An 18,157-nucleotide genomic window follows, 5' to 3' on the forward strand; every position below is an offset into this window, starting at 1 on the left:
CCAGATTCTGTTTGCAAATGGCCATGGCAAGGAAGATTTTTAAAAATACAACTGTGCGGGATCCCTGGGTGGCGCAGCAGTTTGGCTCCTGCCTTTGGCCCAGGACGCGATCCTGGAGACCCGGGATCGAATCCCACATCAGGCTCCCGGTGCATGGAGGCTGCTTCTCCCTCCGCCTGTGTCTCTGTCTCTCTCTCTCTCTCTCTGTGACTATCATAAATAAATAAATAAATTTTTTAAAAAATGCAATTGTGCATCTTTGTTGCTGATAGACAAGTTTCAGCTGGCTTCTCTTAGTCTTGTCTGATGGACCCTACTCACCCAGGAAGAGCCAAGACTCACTATTCCTTGCCAAGTGCAAATATTTTTAATAGTATTAGTGAGTGTTTTTAAACTCCAGATTCAGTCCATGTGGGAGTTTATAATCCAGCATGTATGTATTACAATGATGTCTCCTCACCTTGAATCAAATCATTTTGTTTACAATTTAAATAAATCAAGCCATGGTCTTTGGAACTCATCACCCAACAGGGTCTCCTTAACCTTCAGAAAGAAAGGAGGCACATTGTCCTCTGGAAACTAAGGAAGATGGGTTATGGAGCCCTTTGGGTTGACCATCAGTTCAAGTGTGCACTTTAAGGTCAAAGGGATAATATCCAAAGAGATAGCGAGGTCCTGAGTCTAAAGCCCCTCAACCCTTTATCTTAAAAAAATAATAATAGTAAAAAGCCAAATATATAAAAAGGGCAAGAATCTTTTCGTACCTTGTATAGCACTGGCAGTTTTGTAGCAGAGTCCCCAAATTATCTTCTCTGGGATACTTTTTTTTTACATTTCACAACCTGTTGGTTGTGGTATTTAGAGACAACACTGAGGAATGTGGGAAAGATCCCAGCATGTAGGACACCATGTCAAATGACCCAAGGTTTGTTCTTGTTCTCTGTGGCATCCAAAGATGCCAACCTTTTGAGTATAGGACCCTCTTACCCTCTGCTTTAAGGATTAAGCATCTTGTCGCAACTCTCACTGCCAGAAACAGTCTACCTTTTTGCCAAAGGATTTGAACTTGGAAAAGCACCTGTATGAAGGAGCAAGACTTGCCTGGGGAGAATTAGGAAGAATGTATCATGGTGCCACACCCACTGAGCACGCAGTAATTGAAGCACTGTAGCAGGTGATATAGGTGCCTATTATGAATTACTAGGGAGAGAAGCACATCATGCAATACTCCTAACCATTCATTGGTTCAAGACACAGAGATGGGAGACCAGGTGGAGCAGCACAGCCCTGGTCACTGCCTGGTAAATTATACACATGATGCAACAGCGATGATTCCACACGGCCTTCCCTCTCTAGTTGTCACAGTTCCTTACACAAGTTATCTGATTAATCTTCCTTGTGCCCTGTGAGGTGGCAAGGCCCATTATCCTCCATTTGGTAAATGTGGAAATAGAGACATGGAGAGGTTAACTTCCCCCGGGTGATACAATGAATCAGCATCAAAACCAGAAGTGGTACCGGTTTTTCAAATTCTCAGTCTGCTCACTCCAAGATATGCTGAAACTTAGCTGAACAGAAGGTTGTGTTCTTTATTGTCATATATCATGTAACTCTGGCACTTAACTTTTCAGGTGACCTTAAGCAAATTGCTTGGTCTCTCTGAGGTTATCTGCAAAATGGGCATCGCGCTTGCCCTGCTGATCCTATAGGACTGCCATAGAGTTGTATGAAATGATCATTGTTTAATTACTCCAAAAAACAGGAAGGTTCCTCTCTTACCAATGTTTTGCTATCTATTTTCAAACATATGCTATTTCTATACATTATATTTCTGACAGGTTAGGAAAACAATGGTTTCTGTATGCATATTATATAATGAAAGTGTGATGAGCTTTGAAAATGGATGGTCTTTCTCCCTGTCTCTCTCTTTCTCACACACACATAACCTAGAAATTAATTTTTAAGATGTTTAAATGAAATATTTCTAATTTAAAAAAAATAGAAGAATGACCTTTACTTAGCACCTTACTCAGGGGCAGACACACAGTGTCTGTTTGGTAAATATTCTGAATAGATTATGAATGGATTCCCTCTGTGGATAAAAATTTCAGTGGTCGATATTACAGATGTCAATGTGTACTCACTAGATTTGCAAAGAAACTGAAACCTAAGGAGCCTAAAACAATGAGTATTACTGGTTTTATCAATATCAGTTTATCCATTTTTATTTTTATAAGGCACATGAATATGATGCTATAGTATATTATCCTTTGTACTTATTATCAATTGAATTGACAATATCCATTATTATCTATTGAACTTACTGTAATATGGGATAAAATTTGAAAATTTGCCCTATAAATAATAAAGATGTATATTATGCTAAAGTCCTAAATCATACAGGCTTTCTGTGACCTTCAGGGGTTTGTTCACTCATTCATTCATTCATTCATATAGTTAATAATTGCTTGAGTATTGTGCTAAGAACTATGTAAAGATTTTTCTTTCAAGTAGCTTGTTCTTTATCTAGTCTCTCAGAGGGTGCAATTTTATTGAGCTAGTGACTTTACCTGAAGATTCAAAGTCATATCAGTATTAAGCCCTAGGCTAAAGTCTCTCTGGGCCACAAAGATTTTAAAAAACAAAAACAAAAACAAAGCCTTCATTCAGAGGGATTAGAATCAGGAAGAGCCAGTGTATTTGAGTTTACCTGGTGGTAAGTGGGGAATAGGACACCTCCCCCCAGGGATCAGCTCTCTCCTCTAAATGAAAAGTTCAAGTGAAGAACAAGGGCAGTCTTATGGGCTCTTGATATAATGTCATAAAATAATTTAAAAGGCTAGGGTTATGTCGTATACATTTTAATTATATCTTTAAAAATGTTATTGAGAACAAAATTTGCTGAAAAACTATAAGAAGAATAAAAAAGACTTTAATAAATTATTACAAATATCCTTCTGAGATTCATTTCCTTTCTCATATTTTCTTTTACTCTTATCTGGTTATTTGATTGTTTATCGGTGATGTTCATTTCTAGATATGTTTGTCTCATTTTGTACTCTTGTCATGATGAGAAATTCTTGTGGTGTTTCATGAGGAGACTTATCATTTAATTGATCAGAAGTCCTGATACGTATTCTGCTAATGTGACCCTGTATCTAAAAAGTTAAGAAAAATATAACACCCAAAATGAATAACTCCATATTTTAAAGTCAGAATTTCCTTCCAAGGTACATCATTTCTTTACTGGAGTAAAGACCAAATTCTTTTCACCTGGAAACACAAAATATCATCTAGGTTGGGTTCTGACCTGCTTTGAGAAAAACACAAAGAAACGCAGTGGAAATTCTCCAATATCTACCATTATTATAATATCTACAAATGTCACCAAGGTAGCCTACAGAATGTTTCCTAAGCCTAATGATGTCAAATGGAAGTAGCTTCATTGTTGAAAAGACTGTGACATTTCTTTCTTTAATAATACAGTAAATAGAAAACAGCACTTCTGTGGATAGTGCCAATGAGCAATGTGCTCCTGAATTTATATGGAAGGGTACAAAATCCTTCTGTGGAGGTGAAAAAGGAAAAGAAGTAAGGGAAGGTATTGGGAGCAATGTGCATTCTTGGCTGTAACAGTGAGTAAAGAGATACAAGAGTTGGTGAAGGGAGTAGCAGGAAAAAGAAATACAAAGAGAGGGATGTTCAGTGGAAAGGAAAGAAAAAAATATTGAGAAATACAGGAAAGGGAATATTAAGTAAATTAGATAAGATGGAAAAAGAGAAAAAGAAGGATGGGGAAGTTGTGAAAATAAGAAGTGAGCAAGGCAGGAGAGGGAGAGGGACAAATGTAAGAGGTCATCCTCTTAAGGATCAGGAAACTAGAGCCTGTAGGCCAACCCTAGTCTGTTGCCATTTTTTTGTAAATAAAGTTTTATTTGAATGCAGTTAGGCCCATTAATGTTCACTGTCTATGTCTGCTTCCATACTACATTGAAGGAGTTTAATAACTATGATGAAGACAGTTGAGTTTCACAGCTAAAAATATTCACTATTTGACTCTCCTGCAAAAAAGTTTATAATCTAATCCTATTGCTGGCAAACTTTAGTGTGCATCAGAATTACCTAGAGGGCATGTTAAAATAAAGAGTGCTGAACCCCTTTCCCAGAATTTCTGAGTAAGTAGATCTGGGATGGGATCTCAGATTTGCATTTCCAGCAAGTTCTCAGGCTGTGCTGTTGCTGTTGGTCCAAGATTTGAGCTTTCAGAACCCCTGCTCTAATCTCACATTATGTCACTTAAATATTGTTCCAAGTAAGGAATTTGGTGAAGAAAGGGAAAGGAAAACCAAACCTGATCCCCTTTATAGGTAAACACAGATGTATAGGTTGAGAGCACAATTCTTTACAGAGTTGTTTTTTTAAATTCTTAAAACTAGATCTTTTTATAATGCCAGTTTCATTCTTGAAACAATGAAAACTTAATCTGATTTAGTTAAAAACTTAGCTAATTAATGGCTTATTCCTTAAAATGTTTTATAGTTTGGTTTGATTCAACTCCCTGAAATAATGTTGGAATCTGGCAATGCTATTATTATGGAGGTAATGTTGACTGTGTCTGTTTTATGAGACTAACTTCTCCCCACCAGTGGGTGGCTGCTCAGACCACTTCACTGCCTCTGCATGGAGGCCCTAAGAAACCAACCTATAGGTAAATTGGGATCTTGCTTACTACTCACCTACCTCACTCTCAGAATATGCTAGCATCTTCTGGCCCAATTTCCCCATGACATTGCAAGTTCTTCAATAGTTTTTTCTCCTGGAGATAGTCATGAATGTTGTCCTGAGTTTAAGACCTTTGGGAATCATGATATCAAGGAATTTATCATGCTTTACTACTCCATCCCAAGCCCCTAAGATTTGGGTTTTTTTTTTTAACCTGCAAGTAGTACTGTAGTTTGCATAGTTATGATCTTCCTCTACTTATGTCCTTAAATCTGTGCTCTGGCTGTGAATATGGGCAACCAATTTTTAGCCCTAACTTTGCATGTTTCATGCTTGCTGCACGGAAGTCCTGTGAGGGAAAGAGAAATGTTTCTCTTTTTCCCGCATCCTAGCATTTACAGATATAAAGAGAAACACAGTTTTGGAACCTGAAAGTGCCAGAGACACCTTCAGAATAGAATGAGTTCAACTTAGAATTAGCAGCTCTTTAAAACATGTGATGGTTTGACTCCACCATTGCTCTGAGTGGTTATTACTTCCTGACACAAAAGTAACCGAGATGGGTAGAAGATGGGGGAAAAAAAAATCCACTTTTCCCCCGCTAAGAAGACTACTAAATAAAGTTTAATTATATTTAATTCTGACTTGTTAGTTTTAGAGGATCTCCAGATTATGTGAAAAGTTGACATGTGTGAGAAACCATATTATGGATATCAAAGCAGGATGTGACGTAAATGTATGTCACATTCCTACCAAATTATGGTGAATAAGTGGATGCTTAATAAGTCAGTTATTGTTGCAACAGACTTCCTTATCTTAATGAGTGTATGGTTCTTAGTTAAAAGGTCATAGTAAAATAAATAATGCAGGCCGTCCATGCTGTGCGTGGCACTGTTTATTAAAACGTGTACACACCTAAACCAATTCCTCATTAGCATGAACCCATTTTAACAAGTTAAATATCAGTTATCAGGGGCACCTGAGTGGCTCACTCAGTTAAGTGTCTGCCTTTGGCTTGAGTCTTGGTCCTGGGATCGAGCCCCACAATGGGCTCCCTGCTCAGTGGGGAGCCTGCTTCTCCCTCTGCCTCTGCCTGCTACTCTGCCTGCTTGTACTCTCTCTTTCTCTGTCAAATAATAAATTTTAAAAATCTTTTTAAAAAATTAAATATCAGTTATCAGAAAAATCTGCGTGAGGCGTGAGCTGTCTGTACTTTGAATATGTAGGGACTTTTAAAAAGTTTTTAAAGAAACCCTGTGATGGATTTTCCTATAAAATAGACAAATCTGTAGTAATCGCGCGAGGAATCGTGTGGGTTTAAATGCTTCCAGATTCCTCTCTAATAATTTGAAGGTCAATGTCAGAGAAACTAAAACTGGATGTAATAGGCCACCTCCTTTCAGATCCCCTTCCTGTGATGTCTTCCCCCCACCCCCATTTTTTCCTTCTCTTCTTGTTGTGACATGGCTTCTCGTGGGCTGGTGTTCTCAGCACTGTGTGGCTCAGCTATACCATCACCTTGATAAGTGGCGGACAGCAAAGGAGTCATCTGCTTCTGTTGCCCTGATGTCTGCTTTCCATTCGAAGGAGCCACTGCCTGTGTTTGAGATCAAATAGGACTTAGACCATTTGCAGACCCGCCCTCTGGGAGAGCGGCTGCCATTGGGATCTGTGTGGTGTAGGGTAGATCACCATCAATGGTGAAATTCCACTGCAGAATTGTGAAGGTCTTGCTGTAGGCAGTCCACTGTGGCAGAATTGTGGTAGACGGGTGATGTGAAGAGTTAACTGCTACTCTCTAGTTCGTCCAGGGAATTGCACTACAAAAAAACCCAGTTGAGGTCCACTTCCCAGTGAAGTTTTCACTGGGTTTAATGTTAGGAGAAATGCTGGTCTTTCTGGTGTCAGGAAGCGATGCAGCTCAGAAGGTAGTGGTGAATAGTTTGGTGGATTTAAAGTTTTTCCAATTTCTTCTGAATTCCCAAAACTGTAACCCATACCATTCATATTTCATGTATTAGTTGCCTGTGGCTTCTCTAACAAACCAGACTTTAGTGGTTTAAAAAGTAATTTAGTGGTGGGGTTGGGAGATGGGCGAAATAGGTAAAGGGGATTAGAGGTACAAACCTCCAGTTATAAAATATATGTTATGGAGATGAGTAAAGTACAGTGTAGGGAATATAGTCGATAATATTATAACAACTTTTTATGGTGACAGATGGTAACTAGACTTATTGTGGTGAGCATTTCATAATGTATTTTAGTGTCAAAATACTGTGTTGGGTATACTATGTTGTATACCCAAATCTGATATAATATTGTGTGTCAGTTATACTTCAATTTAAAAAAACCCACCAACTTATTATTTTATAGTTCTGGAGATAAAAAGTCTAAAATTTCACTTTACCAGGTTAAAAATTAAGGTGTCAGCAGGGCTACAGTTCTTCTGTAGGCTCTAGGAGAATTTGTGTCCTTGCCTTTTCTAACATCTAGAGGTCACCTGCTTACCTTGGCTTTTGGCTTCTTCCTGCATCTTCAAAGTCAACAGTACAACATCTTCCCATCTCCTTTTTTCCCCCTCTTTACGTCTGGCCAACTTTCTTATTATCCCTTCACTTTTATTTCCAATTTTATGTATGTAGAGCTGTATTTAAATTACTTAGATCAAATTTCTACCACTTCCTCTGCTAATCTATTAATGCTTACTTTGCCCTGTTGCTCATACTATTTTCTTTTTTTTTAACCTTTTCTCTTTCTTTTTACAATGAAAACAGACTTGTACTGACACCTTTTTTGACAGATTCATGAAGTTAAGGTTTTGCTTTTTAGTTCTCAGTTTGGAGGTTACTCTTATCTTTTCTAAACCTGCCTTTTTTGAAAGTTCATTATTTTCATATTCTCCCCAAAAGAGGAACCTAGTGTTTTAATATTAGACTTACTTGCAAAAAGATTGGTGTTTTGCAGTTTGCCTATTTCTTGACACGTATATGCCATCATCATATTTTATAAAACAAATGTTAAAGGTTACAAAACCCTTTACTTTTGCAGTTCTTGTTTTCTGTGATCTTAATTCGGGAAATTTATTTAATCAATTATTATTGGTTTTTAAATAGGAAAAAAATATTGTGTATAGAATAATTATTCTATCTGTTATGCTAAATTTTGAGAAGACCAAAAGTATTTCCCAGTATCTAGAAGATTGGCTGCATTTATAATGACTTTGATAACAAAAGAAGACATGTACATTGTGGGGAAAAAAATAGCTACTGTATAATTAAATGAAAATAAACAAAAATCATGTGAAATATAGCTCCAAGGAAATCCCTCCGGGTTTTAAATATACATATATTTACATAATTTTTAAAGATTCTGGTCATGCTGTTTTCTGATCTAGTCATTTTAATTAGCAAAATATTATAAACATTTTCTATATTATTTGACAACATTTTTATTAGCTGCATTGTGTTTTACCATATAGATAAACTGTGCTTTATTTTTAAAACACTCTAGCAGACATTCTTGCAGCTAATTCCAGGAAAAGAAATTTGTAGGGCAAAAGACATTTTTATATCTTTTGATACATAGTGGACCCAGAGAGTCATAATACAAGAGGTAATTTCATAAAATAGAGTTACTACACTCCCTTCCCTTCCCAGGCAAATGCCACAGTGATGTAATTATTGTTTTTTGTTTGTTTGTTTTTTAATTTCAGGTTACCTTGCACCTCGAAACCTTCCTAGTACTGGCTTCTTCCCGTTCCTGCAAACCCTACTCTGTGACACAGACTCTAAATGCAAAGACACACCCTATGGGCCGCAAGATCTGCTTCGTAGGAAAGGAATTGATGATGCGCTATTGAAGGGCAGGTAGGGGCCTTCAGTTGTCTTCATGTTTAGTTGTCTTCGAAAGATTCAAATTTGTTTTCTTACGAGATATTCAGAAAGCCATCCTGGGTTAGACATACAACTTTATTTTCTTTATATATCTGCAAATGTGGTGATCTAAATATGAATGAACAGGTTGGATACACACTGGAATTACCATGTTTATATGAGATTAAGCATAATTTACTTGGCATGAATATCCAAACTTTGCTTTTTAAGCTAGGTAGCCAAGGCATTCCTCAACTTTCCTCAAAGATTCTCTTTTCCACCTCAATTTGTCAGTGACACATTGTCCTAAGCTTGATCACAAAGTTCAGATACAGGGCAATGTTAGGGGCATTATATCTTGGAAGCATGATATATTTATATTACTCTACGTGGTATTTCCAGATGTAATAGAAACCAGGAGATGCAAATACGGAAATTAAAGTTCTAGAAATTGGGGACACCTGGGTGGCTCGGTCAATTAAGCATCTGACTCCTGCTCATGATCTCAGGGTCCTGGCATCAAGCCCCACATCTAGCTCCACACTCAGTGGGGAGTCTGCTTCTCCCTCTCCTCCCCCTCTGTCCCTCCCCTGACTCGTGCTTTCTCTGTCTCTGTCTCTCTCTTTCAAATGAATAAATAAAGTTCTAGAAATCAAAGTAATAAAGTTGAAAGTATACTTAATAAATAACAACCCTTAAATGAGGTTAATACGCGTCCTATTTTATGGTGTTAGAGGCAGCTGAAGAATAAAGATAGGAAATCTAGACCATTTACAACCTGATTATGATCTCAGTTTTCTGTCTTGGGATTCTAAACCTAAAGAGACTCCCAGGAACCCACCTGTCTGTAGAACTGAAAACAATACTGTTATCTGAATCAACCATGAGATAATTCTGGCTAGAGATTTTTAAAAAGTGTTTCTCAAGGGAATATTACATTTATCTCTAATCAGAGATATTTTATTCTGAAATTTTAATTTAACTTCCTTGGCATTTAACACTATTTCTCTATTAACATTATTATCATGATTTTATTTTGTTCATCAAATATTTTAAGAGAGAACAACTGAAAGCTGTTTAGCATAAAATATAAACATATCAAGAATTATCATGGGCAGTGGCTTAGAAAACACAATTGTCGAGTTGCTAATTCATATTGGTTTTGTTGGTTCAATAAGTTAATGAATCTTAAAGCTTAAAATATTCTCAGGTTCTTCATTTATTTATTAATTTACTCAGGAAATAATGACTGAGAAATTTCAATGTGCCAGGCACTATTTTAGGCCCTGTGACTCAGAAGTGAATCAGACAAATCCTCTACTCTTGTTACTTGCATTCTAATGAAAAAGCAAGCAAAACAAAAAAAAAAGAGCAATCAAATAAATAGATAGCATAATTACTAGTGTGCTAGCAAGAAAGGAAAGCAGGTTATGAGCTAGAAGTTGTAAGGTAGGAAGTTAATAGGGTGGCAGGAGAAGGCTTCTGCTAGCAGGTGGCATTTGGGTCGAGACCAACAAGGACAGGAAGAGACCAGCCACAGCATGTGAAGAGAGTGTTTTAGGCAAAGCAGCAAATAATCCTCAGATGGGGATAAACCTGACCATTTAGAGGAACAGAAAGATGGTTAATATTGCTAAAACAGTGAGAAAGGATACAAGGGGTGGGGAATGCAGAACTACGCCTATAGGGAAAGGGAAGGGATTTGCATTTTATTTTATTATAATGAGAAGCCATTGGAAAGTGTTAAGCGGGGAGATGATATGGCATATTGTGTTTGAAACCAGCATGTTCTAAGTGTATATAAGCATTACCTCAACTAGCACCAGTTGCATTACTTCTGCAATGGGACCAAGAGCTAACAAGAGCCTGTGCCCTCTCGTGTAATCAGAATAGAGCTAAGATGGAAGCATGACATCTTGGTTGTTCAATGAATTCATAGATGGCCTGTGGTCCCCATGTGAGTGGTGAATTAGGTACATGATGTGTGCCTGTATTCTAATAGGAAAGGAAATATTTTTTTTTAAAAAAAGGAAAGGGAATATATATTATATATATTATATAATATATGTAATATAATATATCATCATGATGGGAGAGTGTGATGAAGAGTACCAGAAGGATGCTGAAGGAAGGCACCTTCCATATTAAAAGTAGAGAGAGCTGGGGATTTTTAAAGATTTTATTTATGTATTTGACAGCAGGGGAGAGAGAGTGTGTGTGTGCAAGCATAAGCAGGGGGAGAGGCAGAGAGAGAAGGAGAAGCAGGTTCCCTGCTGAGCAGGGAGCTCCATATGGGGCTCAATCCCAGGTCCCTGGGATTGTGACCTGAGCTGAAGGCAGACTCAACCGAATGAGCCACCCAGGCGCCCCTAGAGAGAGCTTTCAGGTAAAATAATCCAGTAGATCTTCATGAAGAGATTGTTCCTGAGACAGACACTTCATGAATAGAGGGTTAGAGAAGACATGGGATGTCCTTTATTAACAAATTGGATTGCAGCTCTACCTGGGGCTGTCATCTTTGTATCTTTTTTTTTTTTTCATGAAGAACTAAGTTACAATGAGGGAAATTGTTAACACTATCTAAGACTATAAATGTACCTTCCCAAAAAAGAGTATTTTTCTGTGTGATATCATAGAGAACCACACTCAGAGTTGCCTGAGATGAGCCACTGAGCTGGTTTTGGAACTAGACTTAAATTCCAGCTTTATTTTATTTTCTGTTGATGATTCTCTAGGCAGATGACCATGTCTGCTTTTTTGTTTTGTTTTATTCTAACCCCTAGGTAGTTTGTCTAGCTCAAACTGTATATTGCTGTATATTCAGTATTTTCTCTAAACTACCAAATAATTGGAACTTAATTTAGAAAATTATGTACAATAATAAAATTGCATTAATGATATTTCCCACCATGCTATTAACTTTTATGGTTTATACAGCCGTGCAGCAAAATTGGGGCATGGCTACTGGGTAAGCAGTTCCACTAAATTGCTTCCCTTTGGTAAAGGAAGATTCACCAGTGTAGCTTCATTAAGAAATAAAACAGTCTTTTTTTTCTGCTTACAAGTGAAGGGAAGGAAATGCCATCTTTGGCTTCATCAAAAGAGGCCCAACATGTTTATTTTAATAGACTGCTCTTCTTAAAGGCGTGATCATGTTGCTGCCACTACTTGCTGGTCAGTTGCCAAGTGTTTTGATGTTTTTTCATCGGCAACAGCTTTCTGTTATTAAATTCATACTCTTTAGGCATTAGCTTCAGGATGAGGTGCTTCAGGATGAGGTGCTTTAAAATAAAAATCCAACACCATACTCAGCATCAACTTTAGCTGTCTGGAAAAAGAAACATTACATTTATGGTTTTCTCGTTCGTTTGTACAACTGATGATCCAACATCACAAGACTTACCCTTGTGGTCCTTCCTCCCTCTGCACTGCCTCTAAGAATACATCAGAGCAGTGGGAGCCCTTGGCTGTGCCATTGTTCACACAGCTGGTGAACGGTGCAGATCATCCTCCAGAGCTCACAGGGTCATTATTTGGAGAAGTGATTTAGCATTCCTGAAAATCCTATGGGAGAATTGCCTCTGTGCGTTTGCTTTCTATCTCTGTCTTGCCAGCACACATCCATGACCTGTGGTTTCCAATCTCATGCCTCTGCTCCTATTGGCTTATACACAACTTTTAATATAGTTAACCATATGTTTTTCAGGGATAATTTTATTTTTTATTTTTTATTTTTAAAAGATATTTATTTATTTATTTGAGAGAAAGAGAGTGCGAGCGCAAGGAAGAGCGGGAGGAGAGGGACAACCAGACTTTGCACTAAGCATAGAGCCCAATATGGGCCTCGATCTCACAACCCTGAGATCATGACCTGAGCCAGAATCAAGAGTCGAACGCTTAACCAACTGAGCCACCCAGATGATTTTAAAATGCCAAGGCTTTTGTTTAGTGGTGAAAAATACGGTTATGTTTAGAAACTGACCTAAAGATACTGTTGGGAATGTATGGTAAGTGGAAATAGAATGGATGTGTGTCCTCATTTGACTACAAAGGTGATGTGAGTTGTACATGAAAGGTCTCATATTGTAAGTAATCCATAGCCATTTTGCAACCATTTTAGAATCATTTGGTCATGTAAAAATCAAGGGTTAAAATTTTATCTAGCAAAGTGGGAGGATATCTTAACTGCCATGCAGGCAAAATTGTTAATTCACTGAGTGAGAATGTATTGAATGTGTATCATGTGCTGGAGACTATGCAGGTCGGTGCAGGTATGAAGATGAATAAGGCCTGTCCTATGCTCTATACAAACTTACAAATGAGTGAGAAAGATACAGAGAGACAGATAAGCAGGTAAATTACCATATAATGTGGGAAACGTGATGAGTATTTGTTTAGGTCTCACTATGCTCGGAACAGAAGACAACAAAGTGGGGGGGTGGGGGATGTGTTATTGGAATGGAGAGAGGTTTAGGTGGGGTGATGTCTGGAGAATTCTCCAGAGGCCTTTAAGGGTGTGATCATTAAGGACAGGTAGGGTGGTGGATACCAGACTAGAGCAAGCTGTATTTGAGATAGGCCACAGAGATAGAACCCCAGAATTTAATGAAAGAGAGAAAAAAATAAAGGCTCTTGTGTAGCTTGGAGGAATAGGCAAATAGTGGTGGAAAAAAATGATAAATTCCTTTGTAGTGTTGCCAGATTAATCAACCTGTTTCAGGACTAGATAAAACATAATCTGTGTAGTATCACCTGAAAGACACTGTGATGTTGTCTCCAACCATATTCTGTGTGTTTTTGATATGCATCTACCCCCCTAAGACATTTCCTCATCTGTCCATCATAGAACCTTTAGAAACTTTTAGAACGGTGTTAGTTCATATATATTAGATATATATATATTAGATCTCCAAAGTCCCTCCTACGAATACAAAAAATAACCAGGGACAGAGGAACATATTAAGACATTTTTAAATCTTAACATCTTAACTGATAAAGATTTTTGGATTAGTTACTGGGCCACCTAGAAAAGATATGTATTTTGAACATGAGGAGGCAGGGATTATATCTGAAGCACAGATAACCCTGAAAGAATGAACATTAGATGGAATAGAAGAAAACAATGAAAAAAAAACTAAGATTTTTCCTGTGAATGACATCTGCTTGGGAGTAGCCAGGAGGGACAGTTGCATCAAATGAGTAAGGAAGCCTCAGTGCCAGACTGTGTCCTTATTTGTAGCTAAAAGTCAGGTAATGAATGTCGTCTGAAGCTGGGATCAGAACTGGCCCAGAGCACATCTCACATCTTCTTTTCATGTGTCACTACACACCTGTGTGATTATTCTGGGAAAAATATAAAAAAGTTTAACTAACCCTTAGAGGCAAAGAAGAATGTCAGAATTTTCTTTCTAGGACTTGACATATGTGTCTTCCCTAAAAGCAATTCTTTTTATAGACAGAATTTACCATGGCACACATGGATACCACCTACACAGGTAATCTTTCCCACTCACAGGAAATAGAGAGACATCCAGTATGAGTGCATAAATTCCACCATTATAATGATATCTATAAATGTGACATTTCACAAATGTTACTGTTGGTAGACATGTCTGAGAAGACGTAAGAGCTACTCTGGGCCTAGTTTCCCTTCCAGTATCTTAAATTTAACATTTGAATCTAAGCTATTTCTTTTATTGAATTCCATCCCAAAACAGAGACCTATAAATGCCACTGAGGCAGAATCTACTTCCTCAGCATCATAGGAGAATCCCTTAGACATCTCCTTGATACTGTACAAATGTCTGGGTCCCATAAAAGGTAGTTGACTTATACCATGGGCCGCTTAGAAATTTAGTTCAAGGCTTTCTTGCCCCACCTAGATGGTTGGATTGTGCGGGCTCATGTGCCTGTATGCTGGATTCAGGGGGCTTCTAGGTTTTGCATTTGCTTTAATATTCTTCCCAGAGATATTCAGCATGAGATAGATCCTCTGAGACTTCCTCAGAGCTTTTGGAGTTCTTGAATAGGATTAGGTCTCCTGAGTTCATTGTCGGGAGTGGGAATGGGGTTGAGTCATCACAGAATAAATCTGTAATAGCGTATTGCAGGGTTTCTCAACATCAGCACTATTGCTACTTGGGGCCAGGTAATTCTTTGTTGTGCTGTGCATTGTAGGATGGTCAGCAGCATCCCTGTCCTTTACCCCCTAGATGACAGTAGCAACCCCCTGCCCCCGATACGACAAACAAGAAATATGTCTCTAGTCATTGCCAAGCATCTGCTGGGACGGGGGCCAAGATTGCCCAGAGTTGAGAACCACTGGTCTAGTGAAAAGATGAAGGAAAAATTTTAAGATAGCAAGAGGCTTGAATTAAGGTTGTAATTCTAGAATCTTGCTCTCTAAGGAACAAATTAGATAGCTCTCTGATTTAGCAGCCCCTGTCATGTGTTCCCATTGTCCCCATGTCCGTACTTAACTATTATTATTAGTGGATTATAATTTCAACCCCTTATTTGACTATTCCATTATATGTAGTGTGAATTGAATAAATGTTGGCGAGTTTATCAATGAAAAATGGTAGGCACATTGTTGTCCGCCATACCATTCCGGGTGCTTTCTCTTTTAAGGACCTTGCAGAAACAGGTACGCAACAATGGAGGGCAGCCTAAGCTATCAAAAAAAATATATGCTTCCTTAGCTATCTGTTCTTCCAAATGATACTCATTATCTAGTATTCAGTGCTCGCCATGTGCAAGGCTTCCTCCCCTCTGCCAGTGAAGTACGCTGCAGTCTTTTCTGATGAATTTTACAGTTTAAGAAGGGGAAAAACTGATCATCACTACAAATGAAGCACTGCTTTTATAAGTAAACTTACAAATAAATAATAAAATGAAGAAGGGATTACACAACCCTGGGTGAGATCCTTTGCCTTGTCCTACCCCACTAGCCAATGGTTACAGGCTCTAGAGCTGTGAAAAAATAAGGGTATATCCATTTGGTGTCCAGAGATCTTGAAGTTTCTAGTATTCCAGAGGGATTATATGTAGACCTTGGATGTATGATAGGGCCCCAGCTCCATCCTGATGGTGAGTGCAGTGTCTGTGCCATCTTTTTTTTGTGAGTACTTTGACAGTTAATATGGGCAAGTAATGACAGAGCCCAGAGGGGCACTCGATAAGCACATCCTGTGTAGTTCCCACAACTCTTGCAAGGTAGTTACATCATTCCTAAATCGTAGATGAGGAAGGGAATGACTGAGATGTTTTAGGAAATGGCAGAGCGGGGATTCCACAGGTATCTTCTAACACCAAAGTACTTTCTGACACTCCCCCCGCCCCCCGCAGCATTGCTGCCTCTTTTTATTTAACCAGACATCTGATCTTATGGTCTAATACTGTGCTAGGTGTTTGGAATAAAAAGAGGAATGACACATGGTGCCTATTTCCAAAGATGTCATTGCCTAAAATGGAGAAGCAGTAGGAATAGGTACACAAATAAGCACAATGCACTAAAAATTGGTATGAATCGGTGCTTCAATTCTCTGAAATGATGGCAAGAAAACCGTTTCTTACCTATCATTCCCAGAAGCATATAGTGCTCTGTCTATAAGCGTGGTCATGCTAATGAGAAAGTTCAGCGCAACCATTAATTCAGTCGTACTGGCTACCTTCCTGCCCTGCATTAGTAATTTAATAGGGACTTAAAAGAATTAATTACTTTTGCTTGGGGGAAGTAAACTGCATTTCAGCATATGACCTTAATTCATCTTTTTACCCATAGTGCTCTCTTGTACATTTATTTTGTAGTTTCCATTTTAGGAGTTTAAAGGCAATAATTTCCGTTGTACAGTGGCAGTGGCCACATGCCATCACACCACATTTTGTAAATGCAAAATGAAACTGGGGGGAATTTGTCGGCCATTGAACGGCAAAGCCCACTAGATATCCTGATCTGTCACCCCAGCAAAAAGGCACACCCAGGCCACACACAAGGAGAGAGATCACCTCCCCACTCCTGTAATATATATGCATGGGTGACCATGTGACCATGAGTACCTTCTGGTCAAGGACAGGTGCTATTAGAAGAGATGCCTCCGTGGTTCCTTGTCTGGAAGCAGCCATTTTACTGTTGAGCAAATGCAGACCTGCTGAGCCAGCTGCTTGCTCAGAAGGGGATGAGCTTATTTTTCTTTGGTCTTTAAAGAATACTTGAAGGAGTAGTTTTAGGGTGCTTCTCTGAATGTGGGAAGATGAGCAAGGTGTCCTCTGTCTAGTAGATGCAGCTTTTGCTTCTCTAAACTCACATTTTCTTAGTTCCCTATCAACTCTTCTATTTTTCTCTCCCATTCCCATTTATTATTCTGTTTTCTCTTGCTCCTTCTTTGCTCATGTTGATCTTTGTTGTTCTTCCTTTGGTTTTTGGTGCTATCCTTATTCCTTAAAATTTTTATAAAGGCAGTTTTCCCCTTTATTTTCAAAATGTGTTGATATTCAGTAGTCTTCCTTATAGTATTTCAGGTTAAACTAAAAAAATATATATATTGAGTAAAAGAAAAGTGAAACCGACTTTCTCAAACTTTCTAAAACTTCTGTTGAGAGAAGGGAAAATGTACAGGTCAGTTCTTATTTTTATCTGAGCAGTTTTCCCATCCAAATAGTCGGCATAAGGAATATAAAAAGATTTAGGGGAATACAGTCATGGTCATGAATAATTCAAATATACATTAAGAATGCAGAACTTTTGGAGCAACCAGTGCATTTTATAGAGAATATTGGAAAAACACTAGGGAATGAAAACAAATATCACCTCTTCTTATCATTTTTACTAAAAGGACACACTAAAAAAAAAAAAAAACAATTACAAATTACAAAGTACCCTGGAACCATGATTCAGATCTTGTTTCTGAAAAGGAAGTTAAGTTGAACAACAGAAGTGAGTAGAACTTCTTGCTTTTTCACTATTATATTTTTATATCCATCCTTACATATCTTAAGTAAGCTTTTTTTTTAAATAAACAACTACACAAAATTCACCAGCTTTTAGGAATTCCAAAAAGTATTCACATCCAGGCATCTGGACTGATTTCACCCTTGAAATATGTACATTTATTTTAGGCACTTTAGGTATATCAAGTTTTCAAGAAAATATGATTATCTCCGTTTTGATAATCAACTAAACAGGCAGTGAATTTTTAAAATGGTTACTAACGGTTTCGTAATGTTTTTTTCCAAGAGCCAGCATGATCATGACATGCAGATTCCTGGCACCACAATGCTATTATTACCACACTGATATATTCAGTACAATAAAAGATCTACGCAGATCATTATACATTCCTTTGAACACCTGGTGCCATTCATAATGACAACAGCCACAGAGCATGGCATAGACTAGATACTCAATAAATGTATGTTTTTTCCTTTCTTCCTTGAATCTGTCTTATAAGCATTTGATTTTGCTAGCTATAATTTAACATATAAAACTTGTTTTCCTAATGAGGTTGACAAATAAAAATACCTTTGTTTTAGGCCTGAAGCACTATTGGGTTATTATCTATTTG

At 37.9% G+C, this 18,157-nt stretch overlaps 1 protein-coding gene across 1 annotated transcript in view; it reads left to right on the top strand.

The window, feature by feature from the left end:
• Positions 1 to 18,157, top strand: part of ABCA12 (ATP binding cassette subfamily A member 12) — a 283,751-nt gene that overhangs the window by 159,033 nt on the left and 106,561 nt on the right. The window contains exon 6 of the mRNA XM_026002201.2: positions 8,435 to 8,588. Coding sequence (XP_025857986.2) covers positions 8,435 to 8,588 — 154 coding nt within the window. The remainder of the gene's footprint in view (positions 1 to 8,434; positions 8,589 to 18,157) is intronic.

Source organism: Vulpes vulpes, chromosome 16 (genome assembly GCF_048418805.1).
Source record: "Vulpes vulpes isolate BD-2025 chromosome 16, VulVul3, whole genome shotgun sequence".
Classification (NCBI taxonomy): domain Eukaryota; kingdom Metazoa; phylum Chordata; class Mammalia; order Carnivora; family Canidae; genus Vulpes; species Vulpes vulpes.